Source organism: Nicrophorus vespilloides, unplaced genomic scaffold, assembly GCF_001412225.1.
Source record: "Nicrophorus vespilloides isolate i.1.1-1 unplaced genomic scaffold, Nicve_v1.0, whole genome shotgun sequence".
NCBI classification, from domain to species: Eukaryota; Metazoa; Arthropoda; class Insecta; order Coleoptera; family Silphidae; genus Nicrophorus; species Nicrophorus vespilloides.
In genome coordinates, this window is record NW_017095727.1 from 54,568 (window position 1) to 82,200 (window position 27,633).

Below are 27,633 nucleotides of genomic sequence, written 5' to 3' on the forward strand. Positions count from 1 at the left end.
GGTAACAAAACTCGTCAGAAAATAATTATAGAACTTGTAGACAGCAACTTTGAAATATTATGCAAACTAAATTAAAGTAAATACTAGTAAATAAATATAAAAATTCCAAGTAATTGTAATATTCTTTCTATATCGCTTATTTTAATTTAGGACTCTTTGAAAAATTCTTTCCTCATCTTCACCATAACGTGTAATTATTATATAGGTATGAAACCGGAATTTGCCCATAAATGGCTGTCAATGTACCTTCAAATGTTTTTATTTATATGTGAAATGGGTTACATATTTGAGTTTTACATAAGTAGTCATACTGCTTAAGCCTAATCTCTTTCAGCACGCAGTTTGTGGGTTACAGATTTTTATATATATAAAAAAAATTACATTATAAGGATAAGAAGCACATATTTGTAGAGTAAGTCAGAACATTCTTTAAACAGGAAGATACAGTTTGGATCTGAAGCAGGCTTTAAGGTTGAAGCGGAGATTAAGAATGTTTACAATTTGCGTACTTTGATTGAGGTTCCGATGAAGAAAGATGCCGAGATATTTAGTGGTGTCAGATTTTTTGATGTCGACATTCCAAAGGTTGATCCCCAGTGTGGGAATCTTCTGCTGCATAGGGTGTGTCGGAAACCAATAAACTGTGATTTGGTGGGGTTTGGTTTTATTCTCCACCTTCTCATCCATGACTCCAACCGCCGGCAGGCCTCTTGAAGGGATTCGATAGCAATGGCGGGGATACGGTGTGAAGACCAAATTACCGTATCATCGGCATACTGTTGTAATTGAGTGGAATCATCATCAGGGGTGGGAATATCAGCGCAGTAGAGTGTCGGAAGAGAATTGCGTCTTGAGGGACCCCGGCATCAATGCGCACCGCCTCCGAGAGCGTCGACCTTATCTTGACTGCAGCACTTCTTTTATACAAGTAGCTCTGTATTAGTTCGATTAGATATTGCGGGAAGTTGTCTCTCTCCATCTTCAAGAGCAAGCCGTTGTGCCATACAGTATCAAACGCTCGGTGAATATCGAGGTAAAGTGCTGGTGAGTAGAATCTGGAGTTGATGTTGTTGACTAGCTGGGTGGACAGGTTCAGTAGAGCGTGTTGAGTTGAGGTGTATTTGGTGAAGCCATATTGATGTTCTGGAATGATGTGGTGTTCAGCACAGTGATTGAGGATCCTTTTGTGTATTAGTTTTTCAAGCAGTTTTCCCAAGACCGGCAGTAAAGAGATGGGTCGGTATGATTCCAGTGAAGTAAGATCTTTTCCTGGTTTGGGGATCATGCGGATGTTGGCCAATGTACCTAGTTACCGTGAATCCCGTCACAGTAATACAAGTTTCATACAACAGCTGGTAGGTAGCGTGCCTGGAAACTACGATTTGATATTACCATCTGAATTAAACGGCTGCAGAATCGACTTAACCATAAACTCTTGAGTGTAGGTTTCATCTATTGTTACATACCGCATGAAAAAACCCTTCAATTCGTTGTTGTTTTTGGTCCACTTTGAGCTTGAACGCGGAACCCATTTCGAACAAAGCTTTCTCATGATCAAATTTTCATGCAAAATGGTGAATACACTGCCTTCTGATATCTTCAGGGTGTCAGCTATATCACGCAACATCAATTTATGATCGGCCAAAACCATTTTCTGGACTTTTTTATGTTTTCCGTAACAATTGCCAAATTTGGGCGACGGAGAAGAGTTCCCATAACACTTACCAAGCCATTGCTTTACTTGAACGGCATTTTTTCCATCAAAAAGTAATCGTATGGATTTTTCGATCGAGGCTCCATGTATATGCCATCCTACGATGTTTACTTTGTACAATTAAAAAAAAGATCTTTATATATTTAGTTTACAACAAAAATAACTGAAATAAGAATAAATAAATCAATAATAGAAATAGTTGGCCGCCACTGAGATCACTAATGTATAAAAATTATATAAAATTTAGATACTAATATCGATTTTGAAAACTAAGTAATATTAATAACCTATAATAAACATTAAATTTGATCTTTAATCATTTTATTTTGAAATAAATACAAAACAAAAACTTTAAAATAATATTGTTTTTTTTGTGAAGAAATTACAATAATCGATCAAAATATATTGCAAAAATGAGATTATTTAATTGAAAATATTAACGAATAAAATGATGCAAATATTCTCGGTTTTTTTTTTAAGTAAAGCAAAATATTATTTTTTTAAACAATGATTATTGTTAACTAATTAATTAATTATTAGACTACTTATACAAATATGTAATGAGGCCATTGGTTGCCCATGATTAATAATGCATTATGCATGTACGCGTATAGAATAAATTATTTTGATTATAATTATTGCAATAACTTCCCTTTGCAGCAGTTGAATATCATTTTTAGTATTGTGGTAAGTTATTTTTTATTTTTCAATTTATTTTTTGCAATAAATATTATTATACTTTAAAATCATCAAAATCTTAATCTAAAAATTAATATTAATATAAAAACTTATATTAAAAATGAATAATTATAATGAAAATCTCCAAACAAAACTACCAGAAATGTTCAAATTGCTGCCAAGAGAAAATGTTTGTTTTTTTTAAGAACATTGTCAAACACGTTTTAAAAACATTATCAATTAAAACCAAGTAAGTTTTCTTTCGTTTACCAAAAATTCGTGAAATTTATAGAAGATATCAAAACGCTACATACTTTATGAAAAAAAACATTTTGAATTCTTGTCGTGTCCCGGAGTTTATTGTATGTTTCGATACTTTGTAGTTTTATCATCGAGGAGTAGAGGAAAGGTGATATAAAGTAACACATGACTTTAAAAAGTAAGCAATTTTATTATAGTTTATTAATAAACTCAGACGACGTATAAATAATACTAATCTTTACTGCACCAGTCAAAACTAAATTAAACATTTTTTTACATAATCATAATGATAAGAAAACAAAAATACAACCACTGCAATGGACTATTGACCATAAGTCAATTAAAACAAATAAATCTAAATAACTAGATTTGCAAATGTACCGCATTTATTAAACATGAATAAAATTATTTTCTATGGAAGTTCAAAACACAATAAGGGTACTTATAATAATTAAAACAGCATCATAATTTAAATATGCCGAGAAACTATTGGTTTAAGTGTACCGTGAGTTAAAAAAGTTGAAAACAGTGTTTTAATGAGTAACCGTTTTTATAATTCTTTGTGTAGGATATATGATACATATACTTTATAAGTATGTCAAATAAAATATACAAAGTGAATACCACTTCTGCCTAAACAAGGGCTGTTAGGTTCTATAGAAATGACGCGTTACGCAAATTGCGTTATATGAGAAATGTTTTTATGTGTTTCTATGAGAATAAAAGAAATTTTCAACAATTTCACTATAGAAAATAGACGATATTATCCCACTAAATATTCAAAGACATTTTTTGAAACTGATATTAAATTTATTCTTAGTAGAAAAACTTTCAAAGATATTTATTTATTTCAGTCACAAATGCGTTCTATAAAATATTAGTATTAAACTCAAAATTTTCTAAATGTTTTTGTCTTTATATATAAAATTAAAATTATTATATTAAAATTATTATATTATATTTTGACCTTAAAATATAAAAAACGATTAATTGTGTAATTGACAATGTAAATAATATTAATGTCTTCTTCATTCCAAATTTATTTGGGGCTTGCTGTGTTTAGAGGTGAAGACGACTTCATACAATTCCTTCATATCTTCACATTTCACTAATTGCTTCTCCAATGTCTTAGGTTCTTCTAATTGTTAATCTCATTTGTCCACAGATTTACGCATTTCCTGTCTACTTTCATTTTGATTCATTTCCCAACATTCTCTATTTTTTTTTACAAATTTCTTCGTTTGTCAATTTTTGCTTATTCCACCTCCAATATAGTTCGTTCTTCAATATTATTTCTATATTTTGTTTGCTATTATATATTTGTTTATTTTTTATTTCAATATTGCCAGAAGAAAGGAAATCTGCGATAATTACTTGGCATATTTTAATAATTTCATGATTAAACCGTCTAATTATAATGTTAATTATAATCATGTATATTTTTAAAAGTACACATTCTTTACAACATTAAAAAAATCGAGAAATCTTTGTCTGCAAGAGTACCCATGCCATCCATTTAAATGGTTTGTTATATCATAAATAATCTACATGTTTTTTGTTTATATTGGAATAAAAACATGCTTATTACTATGCTTTATAATTTTAGGAAGTCTGCGATAATTAATACATTGTACATCATAATACATCTAATTATAATAGAATGTTATGTAACGTTATAAAGTTTTCAACTACGCTCCTCCGTACAATGATGACTCTGGAATTACGTTCAGTCCAGATCGAACCGTAAAATAAGACGGTTGAGGGTACAGAAGAAATTTGTGTAGTCGAAGAAGACGCTATTGGTGCTCTAGAACAATGCTCCTGAACCTTTTTCTCGCAGCAGACCTGTCAAGGTTTGATAATTTTACAGCGGCCCGCTGAGGAGGAACGTTGATTGTTTATATTTTAGATTGTTTTGATTCATTCATTTAAATTTAACATGCTATCAAAATAAAATACGGTTACATCAAAAACTGATTTCTAGTGAATTAAATTAATATTTGTCTTCCATCCATTTGAATGATCAATAAAAACATCATGCTTATTATTATACTTTGTAATTTTATTTAAATAAAACCAAATTGTTTAACTCTTGATACACCACCTTTTATATTGATATTGAAACATAATATTGAACAAATGAAATTATGTCAAGAACTTTGTGTTAATATTATAATATAACCTCTTGTATGCATGTAGGGGCATATATGTAGTGTCGAAAGATTAAATACAGTGATTTGGTGTAAGTATTTATTAGATATATAGATTTTTTGATATCTTTAGTGAAATATTTTAAATTATAAATATTGGAAATGGCTTATTTCGAGAGAAAATCGATCATATTCATAAATTAAAATGTTTTTCGCGTCTGTATCCTTTAATAGTCAGCAGTAGATTAGATATATTCGAAAAGTTTTGTTTGCACGACGTCGGCGAAGTTTTCCGCTTTATGAAAATTCTATTTTCTCGGGCATGGAAGATTGGTGGGAGGGTGGCTTTTATATGGATAAGAAGTAAGAGCATATACTTCCTCCTCTCCTTCATTAGTAACAAAACACACGAGTAAATAATAAATATTCTATTTTGATATGTAAGTAATCAGAAAATATTACAATTAATAGAAAATATGACAAAATGTGTATATATTTGTAGTAATTACAATAGAAATAGAAAACAAAAAAAAACATGTGTGGGGAGGTTATAAAGGGTTAGACGCTTAGGGGTTTCTTCGATTTTAAGACTATTTTGGCTTTTGCCTCGACGACTCGTTTTCGCTTCCTCACAGATCTCGTGGGACTCGTCTTCACGTCGTCAACTACAATCTCGTCCTCCTTGGTATCTTCGACCTCCTGCTCTACCTCAGGCTCGTCCTCAACCGGCGCCGTGGTATTCTGACTAGACTCTTCCGTATTTTGACTAGCTGCAGTTGCCGCTGCTACGGCCGCCGCTTCTTTCAAGAGGTTATTCTTGATTTCGGCCGCTTTCAGGAAACTACTCAGCGGCAACGGGATTGGAATGGGGATGGGGATAGGCACAGCGACCGGGTAGGGCACCATTACAGTTACGGGAGGAAGCACCGAGTTGGTAGGTCGCATCAGCATCGGATGTGGGGGAAATGATGGTAGCTGGTGGTGGTAGTAGTGATGGTCGGGAGCCGCAGGATGAGGAGTAGAAGGTGGTTGCTGTGGTTGATGAGGTTGATGAGGTGGGTATACATGGGGCGGATCTGGGATCGGTGAGTGCCTTATCCGCAGATCCTGCGGCGACTCAGACACCTTTGTCGCGGTTGAGGGTTGCCGTTTCCGCGTTCGCTTCACCCTCGGACTCCTTATGCGATCTGGCGGAGAAGCGAGCAACTTTGAGGGGTGTGCTACTGTGATCAGTGGTAGCGGTGACGTCTGTTCCTCGCGACAGACGGGAGATGGCGTTCGTGATGTAGGCGCTCCCAAGGTTGTCGTCGTCGTTGTAGGTAACGACAATGGTGGTGATTTGCAGTTCTTTAACCAGAGGTCGGGCGTTATCAGCCCAGCTGTCGTAGAATCCTCCCCTATCAGATGGGGGTGCATTTCCAAGTGCGCTCGCGTTTCCCGGCAAAAAATATGCATTTTGTATTGGTTTAGACATTTATCAGAACAAAATTGCAACTGTGATGCTCCGTCCTGCAACAGAAAAAAAAGTTCAGATTTTTTATACGAAAAAAAAATAAATATTAAGGAATCTTGAATTCTTTTTCAAATAAATTGCGATATTTCTAGTTTTACCACACGCTAACTCAACAAATTTTCAATCTGAATTCTTTAGTATTTGTGAGGTTTCCTCTTTGATATTGATAATGATCAAGTGTAAAATTTAGTTATATTTCTTTTTATTACTTTCATTTCTTTTTACCTGAAAATCGACGTAAGAAACGGTGTGCCGCACATGTCGACACCAGTCGCAAGTTTTGTTTTTCTTAAAGTTCGCACGTCGGGATTGCGAAAAGCACAGTTCAGAACAGAAGGTAGATGAGCCTGAAGATAATCCGTTGCTATCGTCAACTACTTTTCCGCACCAGCCGCATCCTTCTACAAGAAAATAAAACAAATTACATTTTATTTTTATTTTTGTAAATAAATTCCTTTAAAAAAGGTCGATATGTCTATACCATATAGTGTTCATGATTGTTTAACTGAATCTTCAAGGTATCTAAATGTCATTTTGCCGACCCCTGATATTGGCCACCAACATAACATTTTTTTATTAACCAATTTTACAATGTCACACAACTAATAATCGCCTTTAAAAATAATAATGAAATGTTTATTATTGATGTTTTCCAGTAATACTTTTCATATTAGGTGTAAAAATAGTCAACATTAATCTTAAATTTTAGTAGTCTCTAAAATTTGGATTCCAAATTCTTCTTTAGTTCAAACAATTCTTGTAAGGAGCAATATTGGCTGTATTGCTTTCAAATGGTTTTAAATTCCAATATGATACATCTAAATTTTGTAAACCTTTGCAACAGACATTGATCTTTTTTAATTGTTTTAAGTTGTCCATGTAAAGTTGAATATTACCGCGCTAATTTTATCTTTTTCGATTTAAAACAGATATAAATATTTTTATTAAATAAAGAAAATATTCGTTTTCTTGATTCAATCAATTTTTCGCCATAGTTTTATCAGATTCCAAAATTTCTGTTACAAAAATAATCGTTTTAATGATAAGTTACAAATTATTGCCTATCGACAACAGAAGATATTCCGTATGCAAAAGCAAATTATTATAGATTTCATCATTATAATTTTTCATCGGCCCGTAAAATTCAATAGACTTTTTTCAAAATTCCATCGACTCCAGGGGAATCTCGTTGGGAACCACTGCTTTAATTAATTATTTGAAAGTTTATTAAGTCACCATAATTATTTACAATTAATTAATGTACTATGTTTGGCAGATATTTCGCTTCAATGTAATATCAAATCAGAGTTTCCCAAACTATATTCCGCAGAACCAGGAATGAAACAATTACTAAATAAATAATGTTTTTCTCATTTTTTAAATATGCGTGACTAGATAAACTAAAAAATAAACACCTTTTTATTTTCTAGGGCAGGTGAAAATTTCAGAATTGCCCTTACAGGAAAAGTTTGGGATACCCTGGGTATTTTTAATTAATTTTTAAAATGGAAAATCGATATTCCAATTTATTAACAGAAAATCAATTGTTTATAAAGGAAAATATGCATGAAGGAATACAGTGTAAAGTCCATAAGATACTTATCACATGTCGCTTGACTTACAAAAGTTAAGTGACATATGACGTGGATAGAATTTGGAAGCGTGACATTAGCTATTCCGTTGCCAAACGGAAACGATTTCAGAATAAAATTCTTAACACAACATATACAGCTGACATATCTCTTTATCTATGAATAGTATACAATACTTTGTGTTTATCCGCATCTCATTCCTGTACATTACTAACATTTATTTGACAAATATATCAAATAGGAGAAAATTTCTTTAAGAATAAACTATCTATCTGGTCTTGCCTTTGTTACCGTAGTAACAAAAACAATCTTTGATTTCGTTATCCTAATTCCATAAATACTAATACGCATTCTAGATGTCCCAAATTGATTTTATTATCCCAAGTTTATAAAGACTAAAGGACTAACAGAAGAATTTTGTTATATTTTTAGATAATTTTTAAAATATGACAATTTTATGGTGTATGAGTATTGTGTAGATCTAGAAAGTTAAATTAATGTAGATCGGAGAGACCAATAGCCAATGTCTATTTCTTCGTTTCTTTAATTTTTATTTACTTTTCTAAACGACCAACATGAACAAGCAAATCATAAACAATGATTCATAATAACTTGATTTATATTAAATTTTAAATCGACTTGATACATCGAGTACAATCTAAAAGTGCTTATAAGAAGTTATAGTTATTCAAAATATTTACATTGTAGACTATTGAATTAAGTGAAATTTGTAAAACAGATTGTTTTTTCCTTTAGTTAAATCCAATTTATAATTGCATTTTATATATTTGAGGTAAAGAATAACGATTGTTGCACCTTTAATTATTTTGTAAACATGTTAAATAAAAACTCGCAATTAAATTGACTACCTTATGAATTTGAATGTATCAGGTGGCAATTAAAGCAATTATATAATTTTAATTGATTTCGGTAATTGTTTAGATTAGGCAACGAATAAATGTATGGACGTAGAGATATATATATATATAAAATGTAGAAGAACACAAAAGCGAGGGAGGTTTAGACTGCCATTAATTAACGGAGATCTCATCGATATCCGGTTTTGCGCTGGTAAAATATAATTGCATCGCGGGCGGCCGTAAAACAGTAATTATTATTACAACTGCAGCTGGCCCCGTCCATCTATGATGCCGATGATGAACATCATCATATTGATGAGATAGACACCCCCTCGCCCTCACTTCCGACCGTCCACCCCTCGCGCCAGGTTCGGAATTGCCGGAAACGGGAACGAGACAGGGGCACCACTTTATGATCATTTCGATCGCGAAACCCGACACTGATTAATACTTTTGCAATAATTATGGGAACGAATCCCGGACGATGATGATGTTGATGGTTATGATGATGTGCATGATAATGAGCGAGGCCCGATATTTTAATATACAATTACATAAATGCACGGGTCCGAGTTCCTCATATAAATATTATGTATGTATAATTGAAAATTTTAATTGAATCCAATGAAACAATGCTAATTAATTGGAATATTTCTCCGGTTTCGTACACCAGTCGCTGTTTATACCATCATTCGCGTTTCAAACTAAATACGTTCTGTTGTTATTGTTATTATTTGCCTATTTTTTTTCATTGATGCATACGTATTTTGTTTTATTTTTCTTTCTCGATTTTGATACAGCGTTTTTGCTCTGTTCATGATGGTATGCATCGAACTCCTTTTCTGTGGGGAGCAAGCACCGATGAACGTAAGATAATCCAAAAAAGAGACCGGGCTAGAGGGGAACGTGAACTATTTCTGGCCCCCATCGTGTGTAATATTAGCCAAAGCGCGTGGCCCTCGGCGGCGGCGGAGAAGCTTCTCTTCTTCCTCTTTTTCTCTCTCATCTTCATTCAATTCTGTGCATCATAGAGAGCCGGATCATTTTTCTTTAAATCTCATTTTTCTCTACTACTCGTGGATCGGGTAGCTGCAAAATTAATAGGAAACGAGAGAATAAAATTCCACGGTTTCCAGTACTTGAAAGTTACTCGATTGCGGCAAAATACAATTACCTTTTTTTAACTATACTAATTATAAATAATTTATATATTTGATAAGATAACATTAAATACAGGGTGCGGCATTTGCATAATAACAGTTTCTATTTGCAATCAAGCAGATGCAATATTTTAAAAATAATGACAGTAATTATATATAGAAAGGCATTCATTTTGAAATATGAAAGATATACAATAAATATATTTTTGTTCAAATATACATACATATCATAATATTTTAATATAAATGCAAATATTTTATTAACAAATCTAAGATTATAAACATTCGTTCATCAATATTATCTGTTGATAATTAAATATTTATACAATGTTACCAAATATACAAACTAACAAATGTTGCTGTTATATCTTAATTTAATAGATTAATACTCGACAAAATCAATCCTATAATGATCATATTAACACAACTTTAGGGTTTACAAATATACTTAATAGTAGCTAAGATTATTTTCCGTATGCAATGCTCACATCGAGATAATGTATTGTACTTGATGTATTTCTCATTAATTATATATACATTACTACCGACACAACAAAATAATATTTCTTGAATTAGTTTTTGAACACAATATTTTTAAATATGAAAATGTATACGTGGGGTCTAACAAAAGTTAGAAAGTATAAAAACAATTTTATTTTAATATATTTAATTTAGTAATTTCTCTACATAATTTCCATTTATTTCAATGCATTTCTTAAGTCAGTAGAGCCTTTCAAATATTTCTCAAAATCGGCTTTTTGGAGCTTTTCAATTTTTAATTAATGATGTCTTCATTGGAACTGAAAACTTTTTACTTTCTTTTTATTTTATTTTCGGAAACAGCCACAAATTACAAGACGCTAGGTCGGTATAATAAGGTGCTGTGTAAATTTCATTAATGCCAGATAGCGCAAGAAAGTTGGTTATTTCAGTAGTGTGAGTGGGTGAGTTCTAAACAAGTTTTCTGTGTACTACTTAGTAGTTACCATCTGACCAGTTTTCAGTGAGATAGCAACTACCACTTTTGCCCTTTTAAAATATATCGACATCGTCACTTTTGTTGTTGATTTTTATTGTCTTGCTTTGCATCTTCTGCGGTCTATACCATGGACTGCTGCTTGGTTTCCGGATCGTACTTATAGAATCAAGATTCATCACCTGTTACGATTTTTCAAAAATTTATCCTTAAAAATAGTGAAACCAATCGAGCGGATTTCTTTGTGCAGCCAAAGTGAAGATTTAATAATTGCGACAAAGTCGGATAACCTTCACGAGGTTTCACTTATTGATACATCTAATTTAAATTTGATTTATATTTTCATATTTTAAATAAATATGTGCTAATTTGCTTTCTGTTCGATTTTCAATGAATGGATGTTTTCTTTCAAAATTGTCTAAATATCTTAGTATATAATATTGTGTTGTGCTTTATGGAAACCCCAATATTATACTTAGATTTTTGTGTATAAGAATTAAAAAAAACATTAACAAAGGTGAAATTTCAACTATCCTTTAGAATGAAATTATTTGTGTCAGTTTAGTACCTTATTGAAGATAGAAAAAAAAACAAGTACATTTCACGGAGATGTTGCTTTAGCTTAAAGAACTATATGTAAGTGATTTGCTTAGATTAGAGCTGATGATTTCAAAGACCACGAACGTGTCCGACCCTCGAACATAGATGATGGCCAAATCAACACACTATATATAACCTAGACTATACAACCTGATTTAACAGAGGTATTTCGCATAAATTAACGGATAAAAAATTGTATCTGTCCATCTGTCACTGGATATAAGAGAGCGATTTTAAAGTGGTGATAACGAGTGATGAAAAATTGATCTTTTACAATGATTAAAAAAAACCTCGGGGTAAGCGAAATAAACAACCATTATCCACCACAAAAGCCGGTCTTATTCAAATAATCGGCGTTTTACCGACTATTTTGCTTAAAATAACTATTTATAAAAAAAATATATAAGTATCTCCTAATTAATTGCAACAAGAAAGTTCTAAGATAATATTAAGGTGACCAATGAAAAGGAGGACGAAAGAATTTAAGAAAACAGTACAATGTTAATAAATGAAATATTTTAAAAATTCAAAGAAAAATACACTAATTGTGTTTACATCCCTTTTAATTATTTAATTAAATGTATATTTTTTCATTTAATGAATATGTTTTGTCAATATATCATTTTCTAACAATATATTGGAAATTTCGGAGAAAGAAATATCCTTCATATTGAATTGAAAAACTCTTTCAACTGCTGCAGTTGTTCGAGGACAGCACAACGTATATTCAACAAGAATAACTAAATTCTCATATGGAATGTGTTCATTTTTTAAATGATTAAATATGTCCACCCATTTATTATCAATTTCAAGATGTTGATTTTCCCATTGTTCTAATTTATCAGAATTTTTAATAATATGATATATTGAAATACAATTATACGATTACGCAATTGTTTGAAATTTTACAGCTTCCATGTATATACTAATTATAACATTAAAATAATAGTTTATCTTATTATTAAATAAAATAATATTATAGAAAATGTTATTTTAATTTATTTCAACATAAAATAATTCAACTTTAATTGGTTTTAATTTCATGTAAAAGATTTACGTGAAAACTAAAATTCAAGAAGTATACTTCTTCCTCGATCCCCTATAAAATGCCAACTTTATAATATTAATTTCACAACTGAGAACTTATAATGCTATAAACTTTTATTTTCATCACAGAATATCTTTACTACAGCTTCATTCCTTTAGTCCAGTAAAGTCAGCATATAATTACAACTTCTATATTGCATACTAATATCTCAATAATCAATAATCCGGGCAGAAAAACCTATGGTCAATAGCACTTTGTAGCTAAATTTTATCTTTAATTATTATTGTTGTGAATTAAAATGTTTAATTTTGTTTTTAACCATTGCAGTAAAGTTTATATTACATTAATTTGTTAATTCATAATAATGTTACAACACATAACACTTGTCTCATTATATTTTTTTCTTTAAGTAAATCTTAACTAAAGTATGAAGTATCTGATGAAGTAAATTACTTTTGATAGAAAAATTTACAAAACCATATCACAACATTTTCCAATTCCAAAAAATACATGTTTGGACATTTTAATGCTCTAATTTAAATACCTAATTAACACACGAATAAATCTCACTATTCTCATAACTTCTTGCTTATTAGCGAATAGTATGGAGCTTACCCGTGAATTTTGGTGAATCAGGTCCTGAGCTGTTGCTGTTTGATCTCGATTTGCAGGAATTAGTGGTCCTTTGTTGCATGATATCTTTGCTATGGTTCGGACCATAACCATACCACCCCAGAAGCTCGTTCATCGCAGTCTCTGCAAATTCCTATAACAAATAATTAATATCATTGTAAGTTTATTTGAAATGTATTTAAAAATCATTTAAACAATGATCAAATTGTGTTTTTCTTATAGAACATTTTTTATTATATATATTTTTTTATTATATCAATCAATTGAAATTGACTATTTAATAATAGATTATATCTATTATTTAAAAAATTCAATTGAGAGTACAAAAAAACATGGCACTGTTTGAAACCGGACTAATCAAAGACTTTAAAACCGCTTAAAAAACAAACCAAAAAGAGAGTTGATTATATAACAGATAAACAAATGTATTTACAATTTATTTCTATTTTGTTTGTAAAATATTTAAAAAAAAAATGATCTAATTAAGAAAAGTATAAATATTCTACAATTTGCTTACATACAACATACTGTAAATATTATTGTTTACATAGAAAGACCTATGCTCAGTAGCCCTTTGTAATAATTTGATTTAATTTCATTTTTCTTATGTTAATTTGTTAAGTTTGTTGCAATAAATATTGTTATTATTTATTATTGTTGTTTGACTATTATGTATTTCTACTATTTTTTCAATCATATTAATGTTTATAATAGAAATACATTTTGAAGAGTTGATAAATAATTGTAAAATAGAAAAAATATGATAAAATTAAAGAAAATGAAATTATCCTAGTTAAATATTCATAACCATATGTGTCCAAATTTCGACAATTTGTGACATCGGAAAAATATTTTCCGATGAAAAGAATACAGTAATAACACATAAAAAATCACAAAAAACTAGACCTTATACTGGGAAAAAAATATCAAAAAATATTGTTGTATACTAATTTTTAGAATTTTCCTCAATTTTCAATATATTCACAGTGCGGATTCAATATATTATAGTGAATTCGCACTGATTGAAACCGCACTATGCAAAATATTGCTGTATATTGAATCACATAGAGAATATGGTCAAAAAGCCAACAAATTTTGTAATTCAACTTTCATGAAAAATATTTCCACATTAAGTGTTTAACGTAATACTTAAAATTAGATACTATTGGGTTGGTAACTAATTGATTGCGGATGTTGTCAATAGGTGGTCTTAAAACATTCTTATGTTTTGTCAACGTGTTCAAAGAAATTAATCTATATTGTTTGCTTGTTGTTTGGACTTCCATCTTTAATTTTGTAAAAAATTGTATCGATTAGTTATTTCGTTTTATTTTTATCCCAATTTAAAAATGGAAGAACAAGACGCACAGTTCGGACATATTTTATTGTATTATTTCCGAAAAGGCAAGAATGCATCGCAAGCAGTTATGTACCGTATTTGGGAATGAAGCCTCGAAAGAAAGGCAGTGTGAAAATCGGTTTGATTTTTGGTTTTCGTTCTGGTGATTTTTGACCGAAAAATGCGCAACGATCTGGCCGTCCAGTTGAAGTTGATGAGACCCATATCAAGGCTATTATCGATTCAGATCCTCATAACACAATCGGTGAGCAGAAAAGCTCAATGTATCACATACATGCATTCCAAAACTATGTCAAGAAACTCGATTTGCGAATAAAATACGCAATCACTTAGTTGCCAACCTAATATATATAACAAATATCTATTTAAAGTTTTTTTTTATATTTGCTACAATCTGCAATATTTTAAATATAATATGTGGTATATATTATATATAACAATATCCTATTTATTAAAAACTTACAAAAAAGTAATGGAAAAAATAATGGATTTATGGAATTTAAAAAGCGTAACTTGTTTATTTGTGTTGATATTGTTTACATACAAATATGGAAAAAATTCAATTAGAAGCTGTAAACTCGCTGGGGATACGAGGTGTGAATGATCGGGATTTTTGTGGGGTGCGATCTGTTGAGCAGCGAGGGTAGTTGAGGGATGGGTGATGGGGAGAAGGTGTTTCTGTAAGACGAGACGGGATCGCGTATTACTTTTCGGCCTTGTAACTGATCTGCGAGGGTTGGGCCCGGGGGTTGGGATCGGTGTTGCAACGGCACAGATCGGGTTAATTTGTTTATCGTGTGATTAGCACGGCCGAAAGGGATGCACCGTAATAAACGGTAACAACAACATCAACATCAGGCTGCGAACATCGGACTATCAGTTTCCAGAAACTGCAAGTGCAACACCATCACCGGTTTCTGGTATTATTAAAACGTGTAGTGCACGTAAAGAGATATACTTGGGGGAGGGAAGAGGTGTGGATGTGCGAAGAGTTTGAGGCGGCGGCGGTGGTAGAGGTGGTGGTATCCAAAAGGGGGCTGCCCCCCTTTAGGCGGTGTAGTATTACGCGGGGCCTCTCGCGTATCACTCTGCTATTAATAACTTCTTTAATTAAAACACACATTATAATATACTAGACTTTAGAGTATCATCATAATCATCATCATCATCGCCATTACCAGCACCACACAAATACTTTGTCAACCGCGCTTATTGTAACAAACTTAATAAAAAGAACGCCTCGATCCACCGCAGAACACAAAATAATATTATAATTCATCAAGGAATGCACCTACGTAGCTTCGGTTTTATGTTACACGCGAAAAAACTGGGTCGACGCCTCGAATGTATTCACTTCAACTTTGCGATCCGACTATTCGTAAAACATTACGAAATAATCAATTATCCTGACTAATTTAATTGCCTTTCAAAGTTCTTATCGCTTATGGCGGTTTAATCATCTACATTAAGATGTGCCAAGTCTATTTTCATCCTCTTTGATCTATAATTAAAATACTATAATACAAATTTCACAATCCAAGGAAAACGAATTGCTACAATATTATATACAAATTCTTGCTAAAGTTTTAATATTTTTATTATATATATTTATAGGTTTTTAATGATATACAGTTAATGTTTATAATATTATTTTAAGTCATTGTATTTTTTATAAAATATCAAATAAATTTATATAAAATTTTTGAAATTTTCATTTAATTATTATTTATAGACAGGAAACTATTTTGTACTTTAACAATTTGTAATATATAACTAATTATTTCATGGAAGAACGGATTCTACTCTTCAGCGATAACATATACATTAATTATTGTAATACAATAGTTATTTATCTTCGGTGATCTAATACGAGCCAACACCTGGCTTGCCTGTTAACGTCTCTGTTTTTCCACGAACGATTACTTGCGTTTTCTCTTAATATTTTTTTTCACGCCGCGCGAAGCAAATAATAATTGAACCGAAACTAATTTAATGCAAACGAACTGCTTGGTAATTTTGATTCCACGAAATGGATTCCCCTATTTAACATATTCCTGGAAAGCGTACCTCTCTATTAGAAAATATCGAATTGGGGTGGTAGAGTTTTGAATCATTGTAGTTAATAAGATTTCTAAGAACTGGCGTTAAAATCAATTATTTTATTCAATCGCGTATACTGTTCAGCAAACAACTAAATATTGAAATAAATATGTCCAATTATATATTAGAAACAGAAAAATATTCAAAACTTATAACAACACCAATAAGAACTTAAAAACTATTTGTTTAAATAGAATATATATAGATATTTCAGATGATTGAAAAAAAAACAACGTTAAGTTTGAAGACGCTGTTTAGTCAGCAATCAATAGTGAACATGAACGTGAACATGATCATCATTATGTGATACAATACTTTAATTTAAATCAGTGATTCCCAAAGTGGTTTATATCGACCCCTAGGAGTCTATAACAACCTGCAAGGGGTCTACGTCAGCGAAATAAAAATTTGGGGGTCCATGAAATGAAAATGGGGGTCCACAATAGTGGATCTCAACATACACTAATAGTACCTATTTACTTACATTATACTATCTTATAATATAAAGACATATACATTATTTATAAAAGTACCTATGAAGTAAAAAAAATATTATATATGTTTATAAAATTGTGTAAGTTGTAGGCATTCGCTTTGTGGTCGCTATACATTTTGAAGCATACGAACAGTATCAGAGCAAAGATCTTAACAATTATGAAGATGTCCCAATATAAATAATAAATTTACAAAAAATCAATATTAGGTAAGTAGGGAGTCTACCCAAAACCGAAAAACATGGCATGTCATGGGGTCTACGGCACAAAAAAGTTTGGGAACCTCTGATTTAAATGATCTCAGTTCTGCTCCTTCGTTTACGACAAAAAGAATATTGGGTGGCAGAATTTAAACGAGGTCGTGCTGAAAAGACGAACATCATAGTAGTCAAACAAATAAGATGACCACGCCGGAAATCCACAAAATAATATTGGATAATCGTCGACTGAAAGCTAGCAGACATGGTCACAATCAAAATAATGCACCAGTTCACACATCCGTTATCGCAATGGCCAAAATCGATGATAAAGTTCGAAATGCTTTCTCACGCACCCTATTCACCGGATTTAGCACTCTCGGATTATTTTCTCTTTCCAAACTAAAAACACTAGCTCGGTGGTAAAAGATTTGCCTGCAGTTCTGGCTATTTAGTAGAGCTCGAAGGTTCTCACTATAAACATAGTATCGAAGCCATTGAATATCGCTGGAAAAAGTGTATCCAGCTTAAATAAGACTATGTTGAGATATAATGATATTTTTTGTAGGTTTTTTTCTTAGGTCGGGTACTTCGGGGACTAATACCGATAAATATATCAGGGGTGTTCTCCATTAATGCTTATGAAGGAAAGAAGTTTTAGTAGGAATCCCAAAGTACCACGACTCTACCCTTGGTCGCTACACAAGGTATACTCTTCACTAAAAAACGATATTTAGATTGAAATATGTGGATCTCGTTAAACTCCACATTTGAATACCGTATGTCCAAACTAGTTTCACTACTTTGTACACCAGCAACTTATTCTCCATAGTCAATTGCAATTTTTTCCGCGACAAAGATCCAAGGCTTAAGTTAATTATTTGAATTTGACTTATTTTTTTAAAATTGATTTCATTTTATTCCAATACATCTTTATTTGAATTTCTTGGTCATACGTTCATTTTCTTATATTGGCAAACATAAAATACTCGATGCCAAGTACAATTCTATATTTACAATAGTTTATTATAAATTGTTATAATTAATCATATTATTTAAAATCAGACTGACTGAAGTAATACAGAAAATAATTTATTACATACATTATCTGGATAAGGTATATAAACATGTTATTGTTACACGATATTCCAATCCAGCATGAATGATAGCAAATACACATGTGTGTTACATGATCTGTTCTTATATTGAACTGTATTATAATTATTAAACGTTTAATATTATTATAATACCATTAATTCGTTGTTCTCATATAGTTCTAATTATTTTAGTGTTTATTTAGAATAATTAATATGCTTTAGAAACTCAAATTAAAAAATAAAATCTTCAAAAGATATAAAATAAAAATTAATATATTGAAATACAATAAAACGCAGATTATCCAGGTCTCCATTTACCTTAGTTCGGGTTAATCGTGAACGCGGCCATCTTAGTATTTACTTATTTTACCAGGGAGTTCCGAAACTGTGCCATGACTGTGCTACAGTGGTGCAGCTAAAATTGAAGAAAAAGTACAAAAAAAAGCTAACAAAAAGTTTGCCTTGAGATAAAGTTTTGACTTGTGGCGCCGCTAAAAAATTATGACGTATTAAGGGCGTTGTAAGCGAAAGTTTGAGAACCCTAGCTCCGGGGTCTCTCCAAATCAAAGGTTTATTAAATAATTTGGCAACGAAAACAATAAAAAAAATATAGATTACCTTTTACAATGATTAAAAATGTATTCTTGTATATCAATACATAGATATTAAGTTTTTAAAACAAATAAAAACGATGTTAGTATTAACCGTGTCTTCTAATTATTCATGCTTTAACGTTCCCGAATTATCACGGATAATCGGCGTTTTAATTTACTTATTAAATATATAATATCAGCCGGAAAGAATGCGGTCAATAGCCATTCGTAGTATGTCTACAATAAATTATGTTTATTGTTATTTATTGGTAAATAGACAAAGTTATTTTCTGTTGTATAAAAAAGTATTATAACCATGCTATCAAAGGTTTTTCTAAGTAGACTGTAACCAATAATATCTAAAAATAAACTAGTACCAGGCCATACATTTCATTGCAAACACTGGACTATAGAATTAGTAAACAAAGTAGGATAATGTATGGCATTTTTTTAAATAATTATAAATAAATTCATATAGAAAATTTCATACTAAAATTAATGAAAACATGGACGATAAAATTGCGTATTCAGATATACAGTGAACATTCGATAAACACAATTTAAACACAGCACAGCTGAAAACACAATTTAAAAAATGTTGCCTTCATAAAATGTTGATTATAATATTTATTTTTTGAGAAAATACACAAATTTTGATATAATCCTAAAATAGACATGAAAAATTTATTATCGATATTAAAAAAAATAATTAATCGAATATTTGAACGGTAACATGACATTTTATTATCAAAAGAATATATTTTGTGATAAAAATTTTCTTCAAACTTTTTACGAATTGCTTTTTCTCAATTTTTATAATGTATTTGGGCGGAAAGACCTCGGTCGTTAGCCCTTTGGCCAGCCTATTAGTATATTTTTTTTATTTTATGTGAGAATTTATTTATGTATTGAAAGTACTTTTTTTCTTATGTATTGATGTTTGGCCAATAAATTATTATTATTATAATGTATTATTGATTAAAATAATAAAACACAATTACATCAATTTTGTAAACTCTAATTTCTTATAGAACTTCAATTTAGATTTTTTTTAATTCTGCGTCGTTAACATAAAAGTATTTTTTGTATACAAAGAATGAACTTAAAAAAATATATATTTATTTTCAATTTCGTTCTGAACAAATCTGAACAAATGCAATTTCAGGATTCATAATTACTGAAAGTTTTACCATTGAGAGAATTTTGCAAACTTCAAAATAAATGATAATTTAAAAGTCAGTGCTCCAATAATTTTCCACGAGTTACCAAAGATGGCTGAAGATTTGCATGGTTCTGGTGGAACACATTTTGATAATTTTGTCCATTTTTTATTGATTTTTTAGTCCAGCTATGAATGTTGACAGTAAAAATTTTCATTGATCGTTTGATTCCTTAGATGCAGCTCAAAATGTACAACACTTTTGTAATATCACCAAATTGATAGCATGATTTTTTTTGAAGTAGTTCGGCTTTTGATGTGGTTTGTGCTGGTATTATAGGCGTTCCATGTTTCATCATAAGTTAATGTTCGTTTAATAAAAATGACGATTTCATTGTGTTTGAGATGGATATTGCAAATATTGATTCGATATGTTAAGTCAATCTTTTTCAATTCATGCGAATGTCGAGATTCTTGAGGAGTTCAAGACATGTAAGTGATTTTCAGTTATTGTGTGTAATACATTTGGTTAAATAAGGTTTCTCTGTATAGTTATATAACAAACCGATCCAATTATGATTTTGATAAGTTCATCTTAAACTTTAATATGTCGACCAGAACGTTGATTATCTCTAGATAATATGTTAAACTATCAACATAATACACATCACATATCTTTTTGTAAGAATCAGAATTATTCTTACCTTTACGGAAATAAAAAAGTAAAATATGTTTGCTAACAAAATTACTCACAATTCACTTCTAAAGGAAGCTAAAAGTGACATCTTTCATATGGCAAAAGTAAAAAATCATAACATTAACAGAACTCTAGAAGTATATGTGAAAACTGAATTACGTTCTTGCTAACCCAGTATAAGCGAAATCAATATCACTAACATATCTACGATTTATAAGAAATTCGTATGTTTACTAATATTTCCTTCATTTAGTTGCCTTTACTCTTACCGTTTTGAATTCATTATATGAGGGCTGTGATCAAAAGTATCAGCTTAAGCTTAAGTTTGAAATTTGAAGATGCTACGTTGTTTAGTTTTCGTTTGGCAGCCGTCAATAGTGAACGCTGTCAGTGAATTTGAAAACATGGAAAAAATAGTCATCATTATGTGATACAATACTTTCATTTAAAATGTCTCAGTCCAACTAATACCAAAGCCGAGATAGATTCTACTCTGGGGAATCAGCTTCTTTGTTTACAACAAAAAAATATTGGGTGGCAGAGTTTAAACAAGGTCGTACGAGCTGCAAAGACGAACATTTGATGTGGTCGAACAAATGAGGTGACCACACCAGAAATAGTCAAGAAAATCCACAAAATATTGTTGAATGACCTTCGTTGGGAATAATTTAATATATTAACAAAATTTGGGAGATTTCACCTAGTGATTTTGTGTTTTAGTCTTATTTTTCATTTCCTTGTATTTAGTAATTATAAATAACAACTTAGTATATTTAGAGAACTTGAAAATTATTACGAAACGTCAGTTTATTAATGTTAATCTAATCAACACATGTGCATTTAATTTTATTTAGTTATTATTATACATAGATTTTCAAGTTTGCTCGTGTATCTGAAACACATAATATTGTAATTTAATCTCGTACATATACGGTTTAAGTATCGTACTGATATAAATTAATAGGTGAAATAAGCTGGTCCTCTGCGTATTGGATATAAACCATTTTTATTTGCTACGTGTGTATGTACGCCGCGTGTAGCGTTGTTGTTGTGCTTTTTTTTCATCCTGTCGAACCCTCTGCGGCGTTTCGCGTAATATTTTCGCTGTGTATTCACCCTTGTAACGAGAGTAGATCATATAAGTTTACATGAACGGTGGATGAGGGACGGTGCGGGACCAGGGGGCGGCCAACCAGCCAACGTAAACAGACACCGCGTATCCATTTTCAAAACGTCTCTAATTATACATGCAGCGAAAAGCCAAAGCTCGCGTCTCTCGCGAGCCTCAGCACCACTACTCACCAGCATCAACATTTCACCCGAACGAAAAAAAAAATCTATCGAACATATAGCAATAACCAAATAGCATAGCAATCCGTGCGAAAAGTACATACCAAAAAGTAGGTTTCTTTTTTTTAAAATGGTCATATGATGAACCTAAAACTACAAAACGAGATGATGTTTTTTCTTCCAATTATTTTCGGCTCTAGGGAATCCTATAGGATATTTAATTACCTTGTTTGTTCCTTCAGCGAAATAAATACGCGCGCGTACAAGGGGATTATTAATAATTCAGCCACGTATTAATCCAATTATCGGAAACAGGACCGGACTGTTTGTCGTTCACTACATTATTATCCAAAAGAACCATTTCGGTTCTGCAACACGACAGTGCTTACTTTTTAATTCTTGTCTGAGTTCAAAGTTAAGTTTACCTTTTATTCGAATGTTTAAAAACAGGGAAAATTGTTATTCGCAGACATTTGTTATTTTTTACGTTTATTTTCATTTTCCTGTGTTTGGTAATAACATAGATTGATTTAAACCGTACGTGGGATTTTATGTTTTCCAAACGAAAAAGCATTTTAAACTAAACGACATTCCATCTTATTTATTATTTTAGTGGGTTTCAGCTTCATGAATATATTTATGAATTGATTTTTTCAAAGCAAAGCTATGATTTCTTTTTCTTTTTTAATAATTTGAAAAAACTGGACGTCTTTATCTGAACGTTCTGTGGATTTTGTAAATTAACTAAAAACGTTACTAAACTAAAACATTAGAACTAATTTCGGTTTTCGAATTACATAAATTTACTCAAAAAAATGATTTTCAAAAACAGAGTTTTAAAAACCGACAAGCCCTAGTGTCTCTCAAAGTGCATACCAGGTTGAAAATCGCTGCTATTTAATTAATATTGGTGTTAACAATAACACTTCTTCCGAAATAATTATAATTATCACTAAAAAAACCAGTTTTCAATGTCATTTAAGCATATTTTTAAATCTTTGTTCTTTAATTTTGTCTTCGATTTTTCTAAAAGTTCGACTGAAAACCATCATTCAATGTTTTCGGACAATTGCGCTTTTCGAATAGGCGGATATTCTTAAAACAATGGCACTTTGTATATTTTTTTTTTAATTTGTGGGATTCATAAAGTCGAATCTCTTATGAAGACGACGACGATCATTAAAATATGCCACATATATATTGTTTATTTCTTTTTGAAAGATAAAGGAAATTATAATAAAATAAACAATAATTAACCATTACGAAGGGCTACTATTCATAAGTGAATCCGCCCTATAAAATAAAATGATCAGTATCAAATAAATGTGTATGTAAAATACCTTTATAATAGAACATTCTAACTTTATGATTTCATTATTCAGGGCAGAATGGACGTCATAGATGTAGCTCTGTAAGTAAACTATATGAAAATAATAATTATTAATAATGATTATTATTAATGATGTTAATAATTATTATTAAATTTATCTATTTTATACAACCATATTTTATAATTTATTATCAAATCATTGATTCAATTTATAAATTCATATTAAGTATAATACCTTAACAAACTTATATTGCTCCAAGGCTTTTTTAAAAAAATAAATGAGATACTACTTGAAAATAAGTATTATCAACAACATTAAGTAGAATTTACATATTTCATAAGAGCCATTGTGAATGATGCACACTAGTAAATACAAATATAATGTTTAGCAATTTTTCTAAAAGTAACACTTACTGTTAGTTCAATTCAATAAATTATTTATATAATGTATATTTCCTGCATTTATATAAAGTATTATTTCATAATCATTATTAAACTTTTAAACTAATTATTACAATTTAAAACAATTTATGTCCAAGGAAACGTAAATTATATTTCTTAAGTAATTGTAACAACAGCAACCGTAAAATTCATATTAATTTGCAGCAAAACTTTCTTTTCATATCAATGAAAAAAATGTTTATACTCTAATAATAGGGCGAATAATAGCCGAATGGTTTAGTCGCACTGCTCACGATTTCGTGGGCGCCGGTTGAAATTCTGGTCAAGCCAGGCCCTTTGTATCCCTCTCGGTGCTTGCAGCATCGTTCATCACAGATGGACAGTCAAATGAATGATGTTCAGCATATGAACCTTCAGCCAAGTCGATGGACAATGACAGTGTTAAGGATAGCAGCAGATTTACAGTCAAAGGAAATAGTGGAATCGCAGAGCAACAGTATACTACTGAAGTTAACCTACAAGACGACAGCCAACCAATAAATTAAAAAATATCAAATCATCATAATGGTAACTATCCACCGGGAAAGGTTATCCATTTAATGTCAAACGCGATCTTAAATTCACTTAATGTTCACATTGATGAACAGATTGTGAATAAAATGATACGACTTAAAAAAAGTCTAATAATATTTGTAGTAAAAAATTTGATTAAATTACAAAACTTTAAACTCATAGTAACTGATAAAAAGTAGGAATCTTCTAACAAATAATGAGAATTATTAAATGGTCATAAATAATAAATATATTTTTATTCTTATAAATCACGTTACAAATTTGCTTTATTGTATTTTAAATTCAATAATATGTCTATTAATAATTAAATGTTAATGCTGTAAATAATATTTTCATAACTGAATTTCAATAATATTAAAACAAGCTATGCTTTTCTCCTTATTTGTAAAATATGTTTTGTAATGTCGTATAAAAATATTAATTTATTACATTAATTTACAACATTATCCATTAAATATTTTAATAATGCACATCTGATGTTCTATATTTTGAAATGATAATTGCGCTTATAATTAGCTAATTACGTTTATATAAAATAAATAATTTGTTACCGTGATTGCCAAATTGATTTATGAATCCTTGATAAACTGATTAGGATGCTAGTGTTTACAGTAGTTTGTAACTAATCTGAACTATTATCATTGGCCAACATATTTGACAAAAAATCTTTCACGCTTGTCATGAACTTACGAATGTAAATACGAAATAAAATAGTGAAATCTACAAATTATTAGAATTATATATTACAAAAAAATAAATAATTCATTATAACTAATATAATTGAATTTATAAATATGTCTGTTAACTTTTGTTAATTTTTTATTTTTAAATAATGTTGTTGTAAGAAGCATTATTATCATTAGAAAAAAAAACAGCTTTTCTTTCATTAATTACTTACAAATGATATTGTCATTGCTTACTTAGATCATTATAAAATATTTATATAAGAATGAGTTAGAATAATAACATACAAAACACAAGTACATTTTTAAATTGTACAAAGTAGATTTATTGTAATTCATAAGGAAGTAAGATTACATAAAGTTACTCTTTTTAAATCAAGTATCTCCTACACTTAATACAGGATATTCATACAGGACTTTATTTAGTATAAAATGATGGGTCTCTTTTAACTCCATCATTCTCCAATATTATAAACTATTACAACAATTCCTATATTTTCTTTGTAAGTAAGACTGTGGTTAATTACCCATTATATGTGTGTTTCCAAGTATTCACTAATTTATTATCGCTATTATGATATTTTTTCAAAAAAATCATTATTAATAAATTAATACAAAAAAAATGAAAGAAAGAAGCTAGTTGGCTATACGAAAATATATGATTCTTATATACTTGCATCTCTTACCAATTTTCATTCAGAATTATTTGCATTTTGCAATTGAGTTAACTATCAACAAATTAGTTTACTTAAGTTCATTGTTATTCTTCAAATAGATTAATTAATATCTTGTAATTAAACAGTTGTAATATTCTTTTGTTTTGTTTTTTGTAATTATTTAAATATAAGCCTTATATAAATTTGTTTTATACATATGTATATGGCTGTTATAATATATTTTTTTTAATAATAATAAATGATCTATTTAAAATAAAGTAAATGCCTTGACATTCTTTAGAACATCAAAGTTCTATGCTTTTCCGATGACAGGCATTGAGACGATGTGTTTAAAGCATACAGTTTAATATTTTCACTGGTGTAAAAAGATATGCGCGCCGCACCGTAAGTTGAAAATTTGCGGAAATTGGATCTGTTTTCTTCTTCTCATGATTTTCTTAATACCGCGCGCCGAGACGCTGATCGTGTGGAATTTTCGTGGAACTGCCGCTTCGCGAAAGTGTTTAATGTGATTTGTGCAGTTTATGGACGAGCGAGGCGAGCAAGGCGAACGCAGGAGACGTAAGAAGTATAGGGTAACAACGCACACGTACGTATTTACGACGTCTGATGGATATCAGTTCCACACCATCTGCGATTTGATACTGGGGATCGGATGAACGGATCGGCTTACGCACCAAGTTTAGAGGAGAGACCCGTGCCTTCTTCTGCCAGAAGACAGAACTAGCGACAACCAAAGTCCAGATGCACCAAGTGCAAGTAGGCGAACAATCGGTTTTTATGTTTTGTCATTTCCAAATTAAAATCGGTTGCTGGCATCGCATCGCCGACGTAGTCCGTTGGCATCATCGAATTAGTCCAAAAAAATAAAAATAAAAAAAGGAAAAAAGAGAAATAAGCGCGCTCGCACATCTGCTTCATTAATATTTTTCATCTTGTTTTTTGGCACAAGCTCGGATAGGTGCATTCGAAATACGATTAAAAAAAATAATAATATACGAAATTTGTTTATTTAAACAATTCGCTTACCTTTATCTCCTCATCTGCGCGCTCCTTCTTCACCGTGACTATCTTATTTTTAACCTGGCCCTCCTCTGCGACAGTCGTATTATCCATCAAAGAGGAAATCGAACTAGCATACTCCTCCTCGACACCACAAAGTAACTTTCCCGCACTTGAAACAACGTCTTTCTCAATTCGAATTTTTCTCTGGGTGATAACTTCTTCACTGGGGGAGGTGTCAACAAACACGCACAGGTGTAGGATGATCGCGGCGGCACGAGGATCAAGGAAATCTGGAGGAGAGGATGAAAAAGCGCGCGTTCCACTTCGGTTTTCAGACAGCAATTAGGTACGAATTGTGTTCGACAACCAAGATACAACAGTATATATTTTTATGTATTATCACATAAATTTGAAACTTTTTGGGAATATATCTGCTGATATTAGATAATAAAAAAAACTATTAATTGCAATAATAGCATGATTACTGAATTGATCATAGTCCGAACACGGTTAACTCATTGTGTGACCTTAGTGATGGATGGGTACTTTGATGAATGATGCGGACAGTGCACGCAGGTCCGTATCCGGCGGAAGTTCGGCGCGCGTCCAAGTTTTCGCGCGCGTTCAAACGCGGCGGGAACTCGCGAGGCAAGAACGTATGTATCAGACAGACAGAAACAGTCGCAACATCCCCACTTTCAGGAGTTACCAAAATAATCCCATCATTGTTGCGAAGCTCGAAGCAACGGCGGCAACGGAGGCGGCGTCTGCGACACCAAACAGCAACAGCG

The 27,633-nt window shown here is 31.0% G+C and overlaps 1 protein-coding gene across 1 annotated transcript; it reads right to left on the reverse strand.

Annotated features, from left to right (window-relative positions):
• Positions 1-5,289: 5,289 nt before the first annotated feature.
• LOC108561309 (sine oculis-binding protein homolog) lies at positions 5,290-27,165 on the reverse strand. The gene is made up of 4 exons (XM_017919183.1): positions 26,867-27,165; positions 13,168-13,318; positions 6,542-6,717; positions 5,290-6,312 (listed from the first exon to the last, which is right to left on the reverse strand). Exons 1-4 carry the CDS (start codon positions 26,951-26,953, stop codon positions 5,362-5,364), a joined length of 1,365 nt encoding a protein of 454 aa, XP_017774672.1. The 5' UTR covers positions 26,954-27,165; the 3' UTR covers positions 5,290-5,361.
• Positions 27,166-27,633: the final 468 nt, after the last annotated feature.

Coding starts and splice junctions, on each gene's coding strand:
- LOC108561309 (XM_017919183.1), bottom strand. CDS start 26,953: ATGGATAATACGACTGTCGCAGAGGAGGGCCAGGTTAAAAATAAGATA. Junction 13,319..26,866: donor GCGCAGATGAGGAGATAAAG/GTAAGCGAATTG, acceptor TATTTGTTATAG/GAATTTGCAGAGACTGCGAT. Junction 6,313..6,541: donor TTTCTTACGTCGATTTTCAG/GTAAAAAGAAAT, acceptor TTTCTGTTGCAG/GACGGAGCATCACAGTTGCA.